This window comes from Neolamprologus brichardi, chromosome 7, assembly GCF_056152115.1.
Source record: "Neolamprologus brichardi isolate AB-2024 chromosome 7, ASM5615211v1, whole genome shotgun sequence".
NCBI classification, from domain to species: Eukaryota; Metazoa; Chordata; class Actinopteri; order Cichliformes; family Cichlidae; genus Neolamprologus; species Neolamprologus brichardi.
Window position 1 is genome coordinate 2,668,230 of NC_142110.1, and position 17,465 is coordinate 2,685,694.

Genomic DNA, 17,465 nt, shown 5'->3' on the forward strand with positions numbered 1-17,465 from the left:
TACTTTGTGTGTATGTGTGTTATAGTATAGATAAAGATCACGCACATCAAAGGCCAATCTTTGCATGTAGTATAATATTTACTTCATTTGCTAAAGTTCAGTTTTCAAACTAGAAAACAAAAAAAACCAAACACATGAGAACAATCAATAAAATTGCAGTTAAGTCACAGATTTGTGTAACTGATCCCAACTGGTTCCTCAGAGTTTACATTCTGTCAGACACATTAAAACCAAATGCTGGGAAGCAGCGAAAGCCTGCTGGAGCTTTTTCAATGTGACATAGTGAAAAGTAAAACAAGGTAGACTTTTATTGCCGTTTGATATACACAACATCAAAAGGAGGACATTAAAGAGTTCAAGTGCTGTAAAAACTTGCCCTCTGCTCCGTATAAGTGCAACAAAGCTCGGGTATCCTTCTGTCACTTCTGGCACAGCGTTGCAGGATTATATCATGCGGCGTGATCATCTGATTACCAAACACACAATTTATTATCAGAATTTTCCGTTGTTGTCATATGTGCTGCGTGTGTCAGGGGGTTCAAGCTCATCCAAGTGGAACTTTGAGTCCTGTCCACATTCAGCAGCCGAGTTCAAACTAACCAATTGCAGCTGACCTGTGACCTCTTGCGTTGACCCTCTGACCCCAACTGACAGGCCTGATTAGAAATGAACAATCTGACAAGTTTCAGCTTCAGGCTTCAGCTCACTGATGCAAACGCAGCCCACACAAAAAGCTAATAAACATTAAAAGCCACACCAAAAAGATAAATGATCTATTCACTCGCAAAGCTGGTTTCACCCATGCATAACTCCACAAATGGCACGTTGTCTGTCAGTTTATTTCTCACTAAACTATTTCAGAAATGTTTTAACGATTACATTTTCAGCCATTCTGGTTCCAACATCCATGTTTTTTCCAACATAGAAGGTAAATGATCAATTGGACCATCTTCAGGTAAAAAAAAAATATGTCCATTACTTTGTCTTACTTGTTACTGTTCTATGACCAAATTAATGCAATACTTTGTTCAAAGATTCAATTCAATTTTATTTATATAGCACCAAATCACAACAAAAGTCGCCTCAAGGCGCTTCATAGATACAGAGAAAAACCAACAATCATATGACCCCCTATGAGCAGCACTTTGGCGACAGTGGGAAGGAAAAACTCCCTTTTAACAGGAAGAAACCTCCAGCAGAACCAGGCTCAGGGAGGGGCGGGGCCATCTGCTGTGATTGGTTGGGGTGAGAGAAGGAAGACAGGATAAAGACATGCTGTGGAAGAGAGACAGAGGTTAATAACAGATATGATTCAATGCAGAGAGGTCTGTTAATACATAGTGAGTGAGAAAGGTGACTGGAAAGGAAAAACTCAATGCATCATGGGAATCCCCGGCAGCCTACGTCTATTGCAGCATAACTAAGGGAGGATTCAGGGTCACCTGGTCCAGCCCTAACTATATGCTTTAGCAAAAGATGCACATTTAACATTAAAGTCACATTAAAGAACAATCTTCAGAACAAATTTTAAATATATTTTCTTCTTCCAAATATCACTTTAGCACATATTCACAAAGTCTGGTAAATCTTTGGTTTTGGTTCATTTAAATGTTGCCGGGCATTTTGTCCTTCTTACATTGACGCTGATGCACAGAGTCAGCAATAAAGTCTCTGTGGACTGAATCTGCAGAAGCTCATTCCTTTATTGATCATGGTAACAAAACATTAGACGTCAGGGTTGGTCCATGTGATTGGAATAGGTTTACTAGCTGTTGTTGTACTGCTTAATGTTTCTGTAGTACATCAGTGATTGGTTCATATTATCCCTAGAAGGCTTTGGCAATGTGTTAAAGACCCTCAGCACTAAATAACTCCTCTCCTGCAGTCTCTAAGATTAACAGCATGAGGAATGAACATTTTATCCCATTATTTAGTGCACAAACTCCCATTAACAACAAGAAATATGATGAATTATATAGGAAAACTCAAGCATCTGTGGTATGAATGCATGGTGTGTGTACATGTTTGGCTACAGTAGACCCCAACCACAAAGCTTACTGGTACTTATACTTTTTGTATTAAGACAGTATTTAAATGTAACCTCTGTTGAAACTCACAGATTCTGTCCAGATGCACAAGCTGGCCTTCGCTGTGAAACATATGTCACACATTTACCTCTTTGGCTTCTATGAAATCACACTCTCTGCTCGTGTGCAAACATGAAAAAGAGGGGCTGCTCTGTCCGCTCAGCCACATCTGTCTTTGGAGAGCTACCAAACATTACAGCATGAATCAGGCTAGAATTAATCAGTATCAGAGAGGATTTAATGTGGAGTCCCCAGAGATTTGCAGACACTCCATCCTCCCAGAAACAGCTACAATTTATCTTTTTCTCCAGAGAACAGCTGTCAGATGAAAGGATTTTTTTTTTGCCTTTCAAGAGGAGCCTGTCTCTAAACAGACTGCAATCAAAGATTTTATCTTTTAGGTGTCCATCTTTCTCATTTCTGTCTTATATAGATGACACACATATAACATTGTTTCCAAAATAGTTCAGATGCTGTTCCCTGTAACAGAAACGCAGACAGAAAATGCATGTATGAATGGATGAATTTAATTTAAAAAGTACTTGGAAATTTCATCATATGTGTGAAAGAAAATCACGGACACTGGTTATCAAACGAAAGTATCCAGAATAATATAGAGCTGGGACTTATTTGGAGCAACATATGCATGCATTTAACTGATGTTGTTTTCCAGGAAAGGCCTTACACGCTTCACCAATGCCAGCAAGGCTACAGGTGCTCAGCTGGCCAATGTAGTCCAGACCTGTTGTGCATTTAAAGCACTTGGGGTGTTGCTAAAAAGAAAAGAGCAACTGAAATTCAAAATCAAATAAACAGGGGGAAAATGTTTTGCTTTCAAAACCACAGTAACTCATCTTTTTGATTCCCAGAGGCCAACAGAGTGTAGATAAAAGTAGATGCAATAGACTCTTTTTTTGCCACAGACCAGCAGTTTTATTACTTAACTGCAGAGATGGGCAGTAACGCGTTACTGTAATGCGATTACTTTTTTCAAGTAACGAGTAAAGTAAGGGATTACTATTGCAAAAACGGTAATTAGATTACCGTTACTTTCCCGTAGGAACGCTGCGTTACTGCGTTACTAAAACCATGACTTTTTTGCGAGAATGTCTCATGACAGTGACGTAAGCGAGTGCGACGTTCGTGACAACAGCTGTGTGCAGATCAACAATGGATCATATATCGAGTGCAGAGAGAGTATGAGCGTGCAGCGTTTAAAGCGTGGAAGTACTGACCTTACTTTGAGTTTGATTCCATAAAAAGTGACAAAAACATTAGTGTCCGTTGTGCGTGGGAAGAAAACTTCTTTTTACAGCGAAAAAAACCCCTAAACTTCCAAACAAGCTCCGAGTAGCCACGACGTAATGGGAAACTCACAGAGAAACTCGCGGATTCTTCCACTGACCGCTGCGGCACACCTGCACCAGGGTAAATCTCCGCCTACCCCACTCCTGCTTTACAGGTGAAAATAGAGCAATTATTTTCTGCTGTGTTTTACTTGCATCTATTTGAAAGACTGAGTGTAAACACAAAAAATATTTTATTTTATGTGCTGGAATGTGCAGAAAATAGGTTTAAATGTTAAACTAATTTCTTCCAGTCAGAGAATGTTGCAGATAATTAAATTTTTGCTTGATGCATAAAGTTAAAAGATTAAAACTAATAAAACAAGTTTTAAAAAGAGACTTTTCCATTTGATTACATTTTGTATGATGGGTGATGCAGAAAAAGTAGAATTGGGCTGAAAGATCTATCGCTTTATCACCTATTCAGGTTGGAAATCGTGTTTTTAAAAAGTAACTAAGTAATTAATTACTTTTGAAAATAAGTAATCAGTAAAGTAACAGGATTACTTTTGGGGGGAAGTAATCAGTAATTAGTTACTGATTACTTTTTTCAAGTAACTTGACCAACACTGCTTATCTGTATTCAGAGTGATATGTTCTTATATCTTGTAGCTGCTGGCTGGATGGTTTCAACCATCTCGTCTTGTTTGGTTATAATCGTTTATACTGTAAATTCCACCTTTAGAAAGAAGGGCAGGACGTAGATGTGAGAACATGTCTGGGAAGCACTGCTGTAAACTGGACAGCTGGATTCCACTCCAGCATTCCAGGACCAAGTGTAATTATAACTTAGCATAAATATGGAAGCTAAATGAAACAAATCATTCATTAAATTCCACTATCGTCATATCTTATTGTCCGTGTCATCCACCCCTTACCCTTTGCATTTTCATTTTTTCCTCCCTTGCTTTTGCTTTACTTTGTCTTTTGTGTAAGAGCCCAGGGGCCTCTCTCAGTGACACGGGCTCTGCTCCTGTAAAACTAATAATGACTGAGATTTGTGCGGGCTTAGCATTCTTTCTCCCTTTCAGTGCAAGACGCAAAGAATGGGGAGAAAGGTCCGGTGGTAAGGTGGTGGGGTGAGTCGGGGGAAGTGGGGGGTGGGGTTGAGATGAAGGGCGTCCTAGTTTAAGAGGGGGGGGGGATATGACGGAGAAAAAGACAGGGAGGCCCCTTTCCCTGGAATACACCACATGCTTTTATTGTGCATGGATCAGTGCCACTGAAATCACTGAGTGCTCTGCCAACAAACATTAGGTTGTGTTTATTCACACTTGGACACTCATTCAGACAGCTAGGTGTATTTGTGCAATTTCAGACACCTTGCCATATGAATCAGGTGTGTCCTAACTAAATTAAATCTGTTAATAGTTAAAAAGCGTGTATAGCGTGAAGTCTTTTTAAACCCCGTGCAAACAAAAAAGATCAAATAAAATAAGTCACAAATGCACGCAGACAAAATGCTGTCACATTTACATAAAGATCACCAGATGTGCTACAAGATGCAACGAGGGGCCAAGGGGCGGTCTCACACTCGCTGCCCTCTCCAACAGTCCTCCCTCCTTTCACCTCCCCTTCTCCCTTCCAGAGACATGTGCACACGCTGTGCCAGCAGACAGTTTCAGCTCTCAGTAACTGATGCACAGACTGCTGCTGTTTCTCCCTTCCCCTCTTTACTCCCCCTAACAATTCTCCTTCCTTTCCTGTACTGCCTCTATTCATCCCCTCTGTACTTTCCTCTACTTTTTCTCTACTCTGTCATTCTGCCCGTCACTTTTCCTCAGCCAGATATAAAGGCAGGACCTGTTGGAGGGAGAGCGCTCGTGTAATTTCTGGCTGCACTTGAGCACCCAGAGTTGTTGCTTCAGCTGGAAAGGCAACAAACCAGAGGACCTACAAACAGCTACAGGACAAACTGTGAGTAAATCTCTGTAATAAAGAGGAAGAAGGAATACTTCTGAGAAAATAAAGGAGAAGAAGGAGGGGGGTGTGCAGAACACAGACCATGCCAGGCTCTTTGCTGGTGCTCCTGTCCCTGTTGGTCCTGTCCACAGGAAGTGATGCCAGAAGAATCAGGAAAAGAGGACTCAACCATAAGGTGGGGCACATAACCTCACCTTTGATTTTTCTACTGTACATACGAGTGTGTGTATTCCTCTGTCTCGGGGTTGTTTAGAGAATCTTTTAAAGTGGAAGTCGGTGAAAGCTCACAGCTCTGCAGTACAATGTGTGCTCGGTTACAGGGAGGCACTTTGAGCTGTCAGGGCAGTTTTGTGTCTGAGGTGAGAGGTGTTCGAGTAGGCCTGAGGGCTGTGATTAAAATGAACGATAGTGTTGTGGCATAGTATAAAACACATTTACAGAAAAAGTGCATTTACTCAGGTTTTATACTCAAAGGAAGAAATAGATATTTTTACTCTACAATCACCAGCTGGATACTTTAAATCAGATTAAACTGCTAAATAAAGTTATATATTATATCTTGTTTTATATCAATTCCAAAGTTGTGGAGGAAAAACAACAAATCGCAGCTCTGAAAGTTAATTCAGGACTTTTCCAAACCCAGGAGGAGCGTGAAATTCGATTTGTGGCACCCCCCCATGTCCCAGCTATGCTAACTGTGGCTAGGTAATGACCATGATTTTGATTAAATAGGCCCAATCCACATGAGGCTAGCTTTTTTTATATGATCACTTATTATCATCGGGAAATATTGTAGCTTTTAACGGAAACTGTATGAGATAGGCTTGTTAGTTTTCAGATGAAACATTGAAACAAATACAAATGTAACAGTTACAAATTAGTTACAAATGTAACAGAGTAAGTACGTAGTTCAGTCTGGAGAAGAGTCAGTGCTTGAGAGAACTTTAACATTTCTTTCACCGTTGTGAAAAAAACGGTTTGAGAGCAGATGTGCTTTGATTTATAGACGCATGAAAAATCCACTCAGACAGGCGAGTTTTGAAGAGTAACAGAGAGTGTGCAACAGGTTGGAATAAGTAGTGATTTTCAGGTTTCTATAGGAGTAGTGGGGTGTCTGTGTGTGTGTGTGTGTGTGTGTGTGTCTGTGTGTGTGTAGTGGATTATTAGGGCAGGAACTGACTTTGCAGGCCAGGCCCCCGCTTGTTAACTCAGCTCAGTGTAGCTGATTGATCATCTCTAACAAGGGCTCACTGTAGCGTGCTGCCTTTCCTCTCTGTAACCTTTCATGCTTCAGTGTTCTCACCTTCTGACTTGTTTGTGGCCTCTGTCTCTCATTTTCAGCCTTTCTCTAACACTGTATGTAACTGTTACCATTCCACCCTCGTTCTGACCCGATTTCTCTTCCCCGCTGACCGTGTGCTTCTCTCAGTACACCACCCTCCGTTTTCCCTCTTTCAAATATCTTTGTCTGGTCTCCTCCTGCTCTCAGGATGGGCCAAAAGAACCGTCCGTCTGGACTCTGCCTCAAAGCTGCAGTAATTGGAACATGCTGAGACAGCTCTATAGACAGAGTTTGCCTTTTACTCCTTGAACCTTTTCATCTCGGTATCTTGCAATCTTTCTTTTTTTTAAATCTCCCACATACACACAATCAGCCTCATTCATAACGCCAAGGCCATACAGAAAGACGCAGTATTTAACATACACACTCCACACAACACAAGACCACCAACATGCTCAGTTTTGCCTTTTGAAGCCTTTTCTTGAGATTGTATAATAAGCTTTAAACCATAACAATATGAAAACACAATCCGTTTGGATTAACCAAAATTTTTACACAAATAGCTTCGTATATTAATACAGGAGAGGAGGTCAGATTTTGGCAGATATTTGTTTTAACCTTAAAGAATGTATTTTGGTCAGTAATGGATCGAACACGCTGACATTTTCCCAAAACCAAAGTATCACTTGAATTTAAGCAGTGTTGGGAAGGTTACTTTTAAAATGTATTCCATTACAGATTACAGATTACATGCCCTAAAATGTATTCTGTAACGTATTCCGTTACGTTACTCAATGACAGTAACGTATTCTGAATACTTTGGATTACTTAATATATTATCATGCTGTTTACAACTACATGAATGTACTATTGCTGTGATTTATTACTGTTACTGAAGGTCCGCGGCTCCGAACCGTAGTAAAGGGACCTCTGGCTAATACGGTGGGTTCTGTGTCGGCTCGTAGCAGAAAACTAGCTTTACTTTGTTGTCTGGGTCAACTTTGCTAGCGAGAGACAGAGAGAGGCGTTGAAAGGCTGCTCCAACAGAACTTATTGTTTTTGGAGGAAAACACGAACACGGTGTACAGTCGAGTCTTAATAGCTTACTTACAACTGGGCTCGTCAGGCTCTCTTCTTGGCTGCAGTGGTTATTATTATATTTACATGCTTCCAGCTCCCGTTTCTGCTCGATGACAGCTCGTACTTTTCCTTTTTCTCCCTCCCTCGCTCACAGACACATAACGTGTATGGCAGTCCATTCTCCCTGCAGCACGGACTACACTGCCCATGATGCTACATTCTTTAGAGCTATACCTGTAGCATTCTGCCTATTAGCTTAGCACAACAACAACAAAAAGGCCTCTCTCACCCAGGAAACACGCAGAGGGAGAGCGTCACCCTGTAACCATGGCAACCATAACGCTGCCGCCTGGAACAACAGAACGTAGCTGTCAAACAAAGCCCAAACAGTCCTGACCCGCCACAATATGAAACAGGGAAGTACCGCCGTGTAATCCATTTATTTCAACAAAGTAACTGTATTCTAAATACCACCTTTTTAAACGGTAACTGTAACGGAATACAGTTACTCATATTTTGTATTTTAAATACGTAACGGTGGTACATGTATTCCCCAACACTGAATTTAAGAGAAGTGCTGCATGCACTGTGTACACCAAGAGTTTATCATTTAGTATACTTGTAAATCTTTTGAAAGAAAGGTGTTTGCATGACAGTCTTTCCATGTTCCATCTCTGCGCTCGAATAGAAACATGCCGGTCTAAGAATGATTTACATGTAATCAGGGTATTTAGGTAAGAAATGGGCCTAAAGGCTGCAATGGTCAGAGTGATAGAGATGCTAATAGAAATAAACAGTTTTCAGCACCTGTCTAATCAGGCTGGAGAGTGCCTGTTCTGTTTAAGCGCTTAAAAGGAACAAAAAGGAAATAAACCCACTCTTATGTCTGAGATAAATACCTCAGCAGCGCCTCAGTTTGAACGTTTTGGATCTATAAGTTTCCCCCTCGAACCAAATCATTGCCCCAGATTTTCAGATTCCACATTTGCTTTGCACCCACCCACCGCTCAACCAGATTGTTTAGTCTCATATAGCCATAACACAGTCTGGCTCAGACATCTGCCTGGGCATGCCCGTGTGCAAAGCAGTGTCTCACAGTAGCATTATAAATCTTTAGTTTCATCTAAGTGAAGTGATGTGGGCCCTTCTGACAGCATCTGCTATTAAGCAGAATGTGAAACACTTGGGCTTCCTGGCGTTTGTCTGGTCATGTGTTTGAAGGATAAGCATGCAACTGCTGCCTGATCTTTGAGAGATTTGTGGACATTTGTGGCACTCTTTTAAATGTTACAGACTGGTGGCAATGGCTTGTCTTGTAATGCAAACAGTTTCAGAGCTAAAGTTTGAACATTTTAGTGCAAGGAATATTGTTTCCAGCTGTATGCAATTGCTCTAAGCTCAAAACTCATCTGTTTAAAACTACTTTTCCCCTGTGATCACATGTGCACTGTCTACTTCTAACTTGTTTATTTTCAGTGCTCTTTTACTTGGTTTTTGTTCATTCACTGTACAGGGCCCCTGAGTGTTTTGAAAGGTGTTTGCAAATGAAGTGTAATATTATTATTGTTTATTATTAGGTAAAAGGGGAAAAGTCTGTAAGCCTGGGATTTATAAATGCATGGAAGGCGCTGACTGTAGAAAAACCAGGCCACATTTGTAGCTGTGAAGTTTTAAATATGGTGACTTTAAACATGTAGATTTGCTTTGTGGAAGCTCAGAGCTCTGAGAGGACAGAGTGCCAATATGAAGGAAACTACTGCAGCCATTGGTCATTAGCTATAAACAGTGTTGGTCAAGTTACTTGAAAAAAGTCATCAGTAACTAATTACTGATTACTTCCCTAAAAAAGTAATCCTGTTACTTTACTGATTACTTATTTTCAAAAGTAATTAATTACTTAGTTACTTAGTTACTTTTTAAAACACGATTTACAACCTGAATAGGTGATAAAGTGATAGATCTTTCAGCATAATTCTACTTTTTCTGCATAATCATCATACAAAATGTAATCAAATGGAAAAGTCTCTTTTTAAAACTTGTTTTATTAGTTTTAATCTTTTAACTTTATGCATCAAGCAAAAATTTAATTATCTGCAACATTCTCTGACTGGAAGAAAAATATGTTTAATATTTAAACCTATTTTCTGCACATTCCAGCACATAAAATAAAATATTTTTTGTGTGTTTACACTCAGTCTTTCAAATAGATGCAAGTAAAACATAAAATAAATAAAGTCAAAGATTAGCGGTCCTGTTGCTCTATTTTCACCTGTAAAGCAGGAGTGGGGTAGGCGGAGGTTTACCCTGGTGCAGGTGTGCAGCGGTCAGTGGAAGGATACGGCAGTTTCTCTGTGAGTTTCCCATTACGTCGTAGCTACTCGGTGCTTGTTTGGAAGTTTAGGGTTTTCTTCGCTGTAAAAAGAAGTTTTCTTCCCACGCACAACGGACACTAATGTTTTTGTCACTTTTTATGGAATCAAACTCAAAGTAAGGTCAGTACTTCCACGCTTTAAACGCTGCACGCTCATACTCTCTCTGCACTCGATATATGATCCATTGTTGATCTGCACACAGCTGTTGTCACGAACGTCGCACTCGCTTACGTCACTGTCATGAGACATTCTCGCAAAAAATCACGGTTTTAGTAACGCAGTAACGCAGCGTTCCTACGGGAAAGTAACAGTAATCTAATTGCTGTTTTTGCGATAGTAATCCCTTACTTTACTCGTTACTTGAAATAAGTAATCGGATTACTGCCCATCTCTGGCTATAAACCATCAGTTATATCATAGTAGTGTAACACTATTCTCGCTTAGAATCTACAATTTGGGATAATTTTTCTGTTATTATTAATATATTCTAATGAATATATTTGTGAGAATTGTTTTCTTTTCTGAGATATGACCTGTCAGCTGTTTAACTCTGCAGCTCAAAGCAGGATTAATCTGAGTCTGGTGGTCAGCAGCACATTACTGGACATAACACTGGAGCAGATTATTGCTCAGTACCACAAACCTCAAATATAAACTCCCTTCCAAATCATCCCAAACATTCCTTCTGTTGTAGGAACGCTGTATAAACCAAACTTGTTTTTAAGCTGCATCTCTCGTGGTTTGTCTGTCAACATGATTTCCCATCATTCATTAAAGCTCTCATGTCTTACTGATTTACAGTTTGTCTGTTTTCCTCACAACTTAGCCTGCTGTGTTTGCTCTTCTGTCTTTCTGTCAAACTGACAGCTGCTCTAGAAGCAGGAAATTGGGTCTCGCAACACAAAATCTAACCAGATGTGTGCTGTGAGTTTCTTCATTTAGTAAAAGCTGGAGATCTGCCAGATTTAAAATGAAATCTTGAAACCTAACCAAAAGACCAAACACGTTTACCTGTGTGTACACCATGGAAATATATATATATATATATATATTCTTTGGTTTGTTTGTAGATCCAAGTTTCTGTGCATGTGTGTGCTCGTGCACTTGCATCCTTGCACAGACGAAGCAGAAAATGTTAGTATCTGTACTTCAAACGGTCAGATTTCAGTTCAGTTAAGGAGCCAGACGTGGTCTCAAGTGGCTTCTCCCCATCACCTCTCTGTGAGAAACTGGAACGAGTGAAAGAATCAGCAACTGAGATCAGACTTTGAAGCTACCATCGTGTTGCTTTTCGACACCAACAGCAGGGGAAGAAAGAAAATGAAAGCATCAAAGAGTGAGTGAGATGGAGACAGTGACAGATAGATAGATGGAAAGGAAAATATTCCCACAGATATTCATGAACTTCACACACAAGCCTGCTGGCAGTTTCTTTATTTGGGAGAAGCAGCAGACAGGAGTGTAAATAAACACTGTGGAACATCTGAGAGATGTGTGTGAGATTTGCAGAGCATGACAGCCCTTCTGGCGTACAGCAGAGGAAAAATCATGAGATGACGACTGAGAACAAAGTGGTTAAAGTAAAAGAAGAGCAACAGATATTTAACCAAAGCACAGTCCGAACCAGCATGGGTGATGGTAGCGTTCTCGGGGAGCTGTAATAAATCAGTGAATGGCTCCTGCAGTGTGCACTTTTGCCTGTATGGTATAATTAAGAGCAAGTTCAAACTACACACACGCAAAAGCATGCAGTTGAATAAACAGGAAGGGCACGCTTGTGCTTTTTGTAGGAGAGGTTTGCAGGATACACTGGGAACAGATCGGATATAAGATAAGTTCAGATAGCGTAATAATCATTATGTAATTATCCAGTCTGAGCAAACTTTGTAGTACTCATTCACAGAAGAGATGCTGTGAATGAGTACGGAGCTCCAGTAGACTTCTGTCTGTATGAGGCCAGCATACACATAAACATTAGAGTAGAATTTAACTAGAAAAGCAATAAAATAATCACTGACCACCGACTAACATCAGAGACAACACCCGCAGCAAACTGACAAACAATATTCTTGTTCTTTGGAGATGAAAAGCTTTACTATATCCAGTTATTTCCTGTTTTTGTCCATGTGTCAAAACGACTGCTGAGGTCCAAAGTATTAGGCGAAACAGGAATCTCATTTCAACTCGCTAAAATAATCGAAATTTCAAATTAACCGAAGAACACAGCGCTCTCTCCATCTCGCCGACCTCACCCCGTACACCAAACACCCACCGAGCTCCCAGCTGCCAGAAGAAATGAATTCATTTTTAAAGTGTTTGTGGTGCCACCATGAGGGCCAAACATTTGTCTTTTGTGTTTCACTGGTTGGTTCGGAGGAACAGCCTGCGAGCCTGCCAAATAAACAGCACCGTTTTAATGATCGTGTGCCACCCAGAAGCCAATTATCTAATTACAAATCTAGTGTAAGAAGAAACAAAAACAAATTCCTCTTGCTCGCTTTCATCTGCACTCTGGCCCATTCAGAAACGACGCTGCAGTTTCACTTGTTTCTTGCACCGTGTGCTTTCAACATCATGACAAACAGTGGATGCACAACCTTGACCAGTTTAGAAAATGAACTCTAGCCAATTAATAAAATATTCCCCAAAGGTTCTTTTTATGTTCCTCCGCTCTGGAGGATCCGAGGTTAAACCAAACTGTTCGTTTTGATACAGTTAAAACAAGAGAAAACACTGATGCTTCATCCAGAAAAGTAAATACAGTTCGTGAGAAAATATGAGAGTTGGTGTTTGGTTTATGGCAGCTGTGCTTCTTGGGATTTTGCTATAATAATTTCCATGTGCACAAACCCCCAGAACAATGAGTGGTCACTTATTCTGTGGTGCACAACATCAGATATTCAATACCAGCAGTGAACAAAGAAATATAATAAAAAAACAAAACACTTCCCTCCACTTGTTCTTGCCAGAACTGTGTGTGAAGTGGATCTTTGCTCAGCTTCATAGTGGCCTACTTTCTCCCTCTCATTCACCAGGGAAGTAAGTGTTCGGTCCCACACTGAAACACCTGACCAATCCAGGTTAGGGTATTGGTAGGCAGGCATGCATGCAGAAATCAAACCTTCACCGCTCCTGTGCACAGTTCAGTGCTGGATGTGCTCCCTCAGGTGTATTGTCGCCCTCTGCTGGTTGCAATGTGGTCACAGATATTATTACACTGAATGAAACTGTCTCAGTCTAATCTACATACATGCAGCACAGCCATTATTCTGAAAACACTTCCTGTCTACAGTGAAACTAAACTTTTACTTCAACTGATCAAACACACACGTCCACACATGTGCAATAGCAATAACACTAAACGCAATACTCTTTCCTGCCATTGTTGTATTATACTTGTATATAGCATTTGTATTCTATTTTATTCAATTGTATAAAGTATTTTATTTTTATTTTATTCTATTGTGTACAGTATCTCATAGATATATTATTCCAGTGTTTTTTCTCTAATTTTTCTATGCAACTGTGCACTGCTGTAACAAAATAAATTTCCCACACGTGGGACTAATAAAGGTTAAGGCAAGGCAAGTTTATTTGTATAGCACAATTCAACAACAAGGTGATTCAAAGTGTTTTACAGAGACATTAGAAACAAAAACAAATAAAAAGCATGATTTAAAATTGATTAAAACAAGCAAACTAACTAATTAACAAACAAACAAACAAACAAAACAGTATATAAAATCAAAACTGATAAAATCAGAACAGTAGATAAAATCAGTAGTTAAAATGTAAGTTTTGAAATTTAAGCTTAAGTGTGGATTTGGTGCTTTATTCAAATGCAGCTGAGAACAGGTGAGTCTTCAACCTGGATTTAAATAAACTGAGTGTTTCAGCTGATCTGATCTTATCTTTCTGTGCTTCAACTTTACTAACTGATCAAAGTAAACTTGTATTAGGAGGCCAGTGATTAGCTTTACTTACTTTATTTTGAAATTCATTTATATAACAGCATGTGAAATCCTACAGAGACATCCATAATGTACTCTAAAAGATTTTGTTTACAGCGACACCTGCAAAGTTAATGTGACATTTCCTATCAGTGTGTTTTGTGTTCTGACTCCAGAGCTGCATTTTTAACCATGTTATTAAAAAAATAAAAAGCATATATCTATCTATCTCAATATCTACTAATTCTGAAGTCAGTATCTCTATTTCTTTTTGTGTGTGTTGCCCTCACATTGGCCTCCAGGGTAATATGTTCCAGTACTTTAAATAAAGAAGAGAGGGTATCATGACCCCATCCATGTTATCATTTATATTTCAGACATTTATCTGTCTTTCTTTCTCTCTTTCAGGATTACGAGTATCTCAATCATCCCCAGTCCACACAGCACCAAAAGAATGACCGGTGTCCACCGCCGCCCCAGATGTTACCAGAGCGAGCCTGCGAGGTCCCGGGCTGCCGCTCAGACTCAGAATGCGAGCGCCACAAACGCTGCTGCTACAATGGCTGCATCTATGCCTGCCTGGAGTCTGTGCAGCCACCACCAGGTCAGCAGAAGCAGCAGACTGGAGTTAAAATAGGGCTTCAAATTATATCAAAGTGATTATTGGTTGGCAATATTTTGATGTTCACAGAAATGCAGGAAGTTATATTTTTCCTCGTATTGTTGTTGAGTATTGCAGTAGCTAAGGATGTGTGTGTTTTGAGCAGTTCTGGACTGGCTGGTGCAGCCCAAGCCTCGATGGTTGGGGGGTAACGGTTGGCTGCTAGACGGTCCTGAGGAGGTTTTGCAAGGTGAGGGCACACACCTGAACAGTTAAGGTTTTCAGTGAAATATTGTGCAGTGATATTTAATCAGAAGTCACTTTCCTCCCTTCCTGTGTGACAATAATAATCACAAACTGTAAAGACATCTTCACTGTCAATAGTCCCACCAGGCTCAAATACAACGCTCCACAAGTATTAACAGGAGGGCAGACTTTCTGCTCATTTTCTTAGAAAAAAAAACCTCTAAAACTTTGAGTTTTTTTCTGAGTTTATATTTGTATGCTGGCATTTCCTGTGGGAAATATTGTTTTTTAATTATTTGAAGGAAAGACAGAATATAGGGCCACAAAATGACTTTTGCTCTTCTTATTGTCGTTTCCTTGGATACAGAGTGTACAGTGTGTTGGTTTTTGTAATAATGTGAATTATTGTTTGCAAGATGGTTTGTTCCACAATGGATTGTGTTGCTGCACGGACGTTTTAGAGTGACACACAAGTAAGGATTGTTAGGCTGTATGTTGCTGTTGTACATGGCACAGGACCAATCTGAGTCACATGACTTGTTAATAAAACTTACTACCCCGTTGGGTAGGAAATAGATATTCTGGAGTCTGAGTATAACAGAGACCAGAATATAACAGTTTTTGTATTTCTTTGCCCACTAGCTGAGGCCTGCAGTACTACTGAGGATGGAGATGAGCCTCTGCACTGTCCTACGGGCTACGAGTGCCACATCATCAATCCAGGAAACCCAGCCTCTGGCATCCCTAACAGGGGACAGTGCATCAAGCAGCGCGGCAACTCTGGTATTATTTTATTTCCCTTGACTTAAACGTTTTAGTGATCGCTCATATCTATATGTCACTTTCACAACTAACGTCTGATAGAGCTGCTCTCAAAGCTATGTGCTCTGAAGCGCCACAGGGCAGGATGAGAACGCCAGGCTGTGCCAAGCCTTCTGCTCCTGCTCTGGTGTCTCTATCTTGGCAAATGGCACGCTGTTAGATGCCAGGTTTCTCCTTTGAAATAGATCTTGAAATAAACATGCTGGAGTGACCTTGCAAATGAATAGACGGCCACGAGATGAACTGATAACGTGTGATTGAAGCTGTTGGCAGAAATATTAAACCAAGTGTTTGACAGAGGGAACTTTATCCATTCATTCAGTTTGTGCATATAACGGTGATTTTAATTACAGATGGACGCAGCTTGAGACACAAATACTTTAAGGACTACAAGGACTACTTAGGTAAGAAGCTCAAGTGAATAAAAGCTTCAAACTGAATATTAAGTAAAGCTAGTATGTCTGACATCATTGTGGCTTTTTTATTTGATAGGTACCAGCTCTAACAGTGCAGTGGGCTATGAAAAGCATCACCACAAGCACCTGGGGTGAAGTATGTTCTCAGACACTCACATAAAAATAAAATCATCCTCATCTGCATTTTCCTGTAAACAAACCCATTTTTTTTCTCATACCTGCTCAGGTCGACTTGAACTCAGCCTCAGCTTCGAGCATAGCACAACCTCAGACATCAGTCCAGTCCTGTTTGATCCGCTCGCAGCTAAACCGGGATCAGATCTGACCTGTTTTTAAACTACGCCTCCAGCTGCTACCTCCTTTGCGCAATGCCCTGTCTCGCAGCCTCTCGTCAGTCACGTGTCCACAGGGAGACGAGTTTCTCACACTCTCAGCATGCATCCAAAGAAAAAAAGCACTTTTGTCCCTCTGTTTGATGTCAGCAAAAAGGGAGGAGGAGAGGCTTTTGGTGAAGGTAGCGCACGGTGCAAACTGAAGCTGATTAGCAAAAAGTGTCTAAGCAACCCTGATTTTTGCAGCCCCCTCCCCCCTCTCTATAATTTGTTGCTATTTTCATCCACTGCCATGCTCTTTATTCTTAAGACTGGCCAGCGGAAAAAATCAAGACCATGTGGGCTTCATTCTTAGCTCTAAATTCCTCTTCTGAAATCTGGAATGTTTTATGGACAAGACGAGAAAAAATCCAGGTGTAGCCTTGAGTCAGCTAAGAAAATCCAGATGTTTTATATTATGGGCTAATAACTCTAATCAAAAAATAATACCATGTGAGTATGTGGATTAGTAAATTTAGAACAGCTGCAGGTATGTACGAGCGAACAGATGCTGACTGAGACTTGGAAAGCAAAATAAAGAAAGACAAAACTGTTTATTTAAGAGGCCTATTCGAGATGCTCCCCCTGTGAAAAAAGAAAACTTCAATTAACCTCCTGAAGGCAAGTTTTGAAAAGACTGATTTCATTTAGACTTCTTTGACGACTTATGCAGTAAATATCTATCAGTTCAGAACAGTTATTCATTAACATAATATATGAGTGACAATAATCCCTGCTGCAGTATACACATGATAAAAGAAAGGGATTTTGCTTCCATGTAAATATTTAAATGGTGCTTCGGTAATTGCTGCATATAATAACAGAAGAATAAGCTGGTCACACGTGAAAGAAAACCACTGTGCAGAACTAAAGTGATGTCTGAATGTTTCCATCTGATTGGTGCTGTGTCGCTGCCTTGATTATTCTAAATAAACCACTTTATTTTAAAAAAAAGTTGTCCTTTGGTTC

At 40.2% G+C, this 17,465-nt stretch overlaps 1 protein-coding gene across 2 annotated transcripts; it reads left to right on the forward strand.

Moving 5' to 3' along the window:
* Positions 1 to 5,028: 5,028 nt before the first annotated feature.
* On the forward strand, positions 5,029 to 17,444 carry wfdc1 (WAP four-disulfide core domain 1). Of its 2 annotated transcripts, none has more exons than XM_035909899.2 (7): positions 5,029 to 5,531; positions 14,449 to 14,644; positions 14,808 to 14,891; positions 15,530 to 15,670; positions 16,063 to 16,113; positions 16,202 to 16,261; positions 16,352 to 17,444. In XM_035909899.2, exons 1-6 carry the CDS (start codon positions 5,439 to 5,441, stop codon positions 16,258 to 16,260), a joined length of 624 nt encoding a protein of 207 aa, XP_035765792.1. In that variant the 5' UTR covers positions 5,029 to 5,438; the 3' UTR covers position 16,261; positions 16,352 to 17,444. The 2 variants fall into 2 exon arrangements, with proteins under 2 accessions (XP_035765792.1, XP_035765793.1); XM_035909900.2 differs by having other exon boundaries at positions 16,202 to 16,256.
* Positions 17,445 to 17,465: the final 21 nt, after the last annotated feature.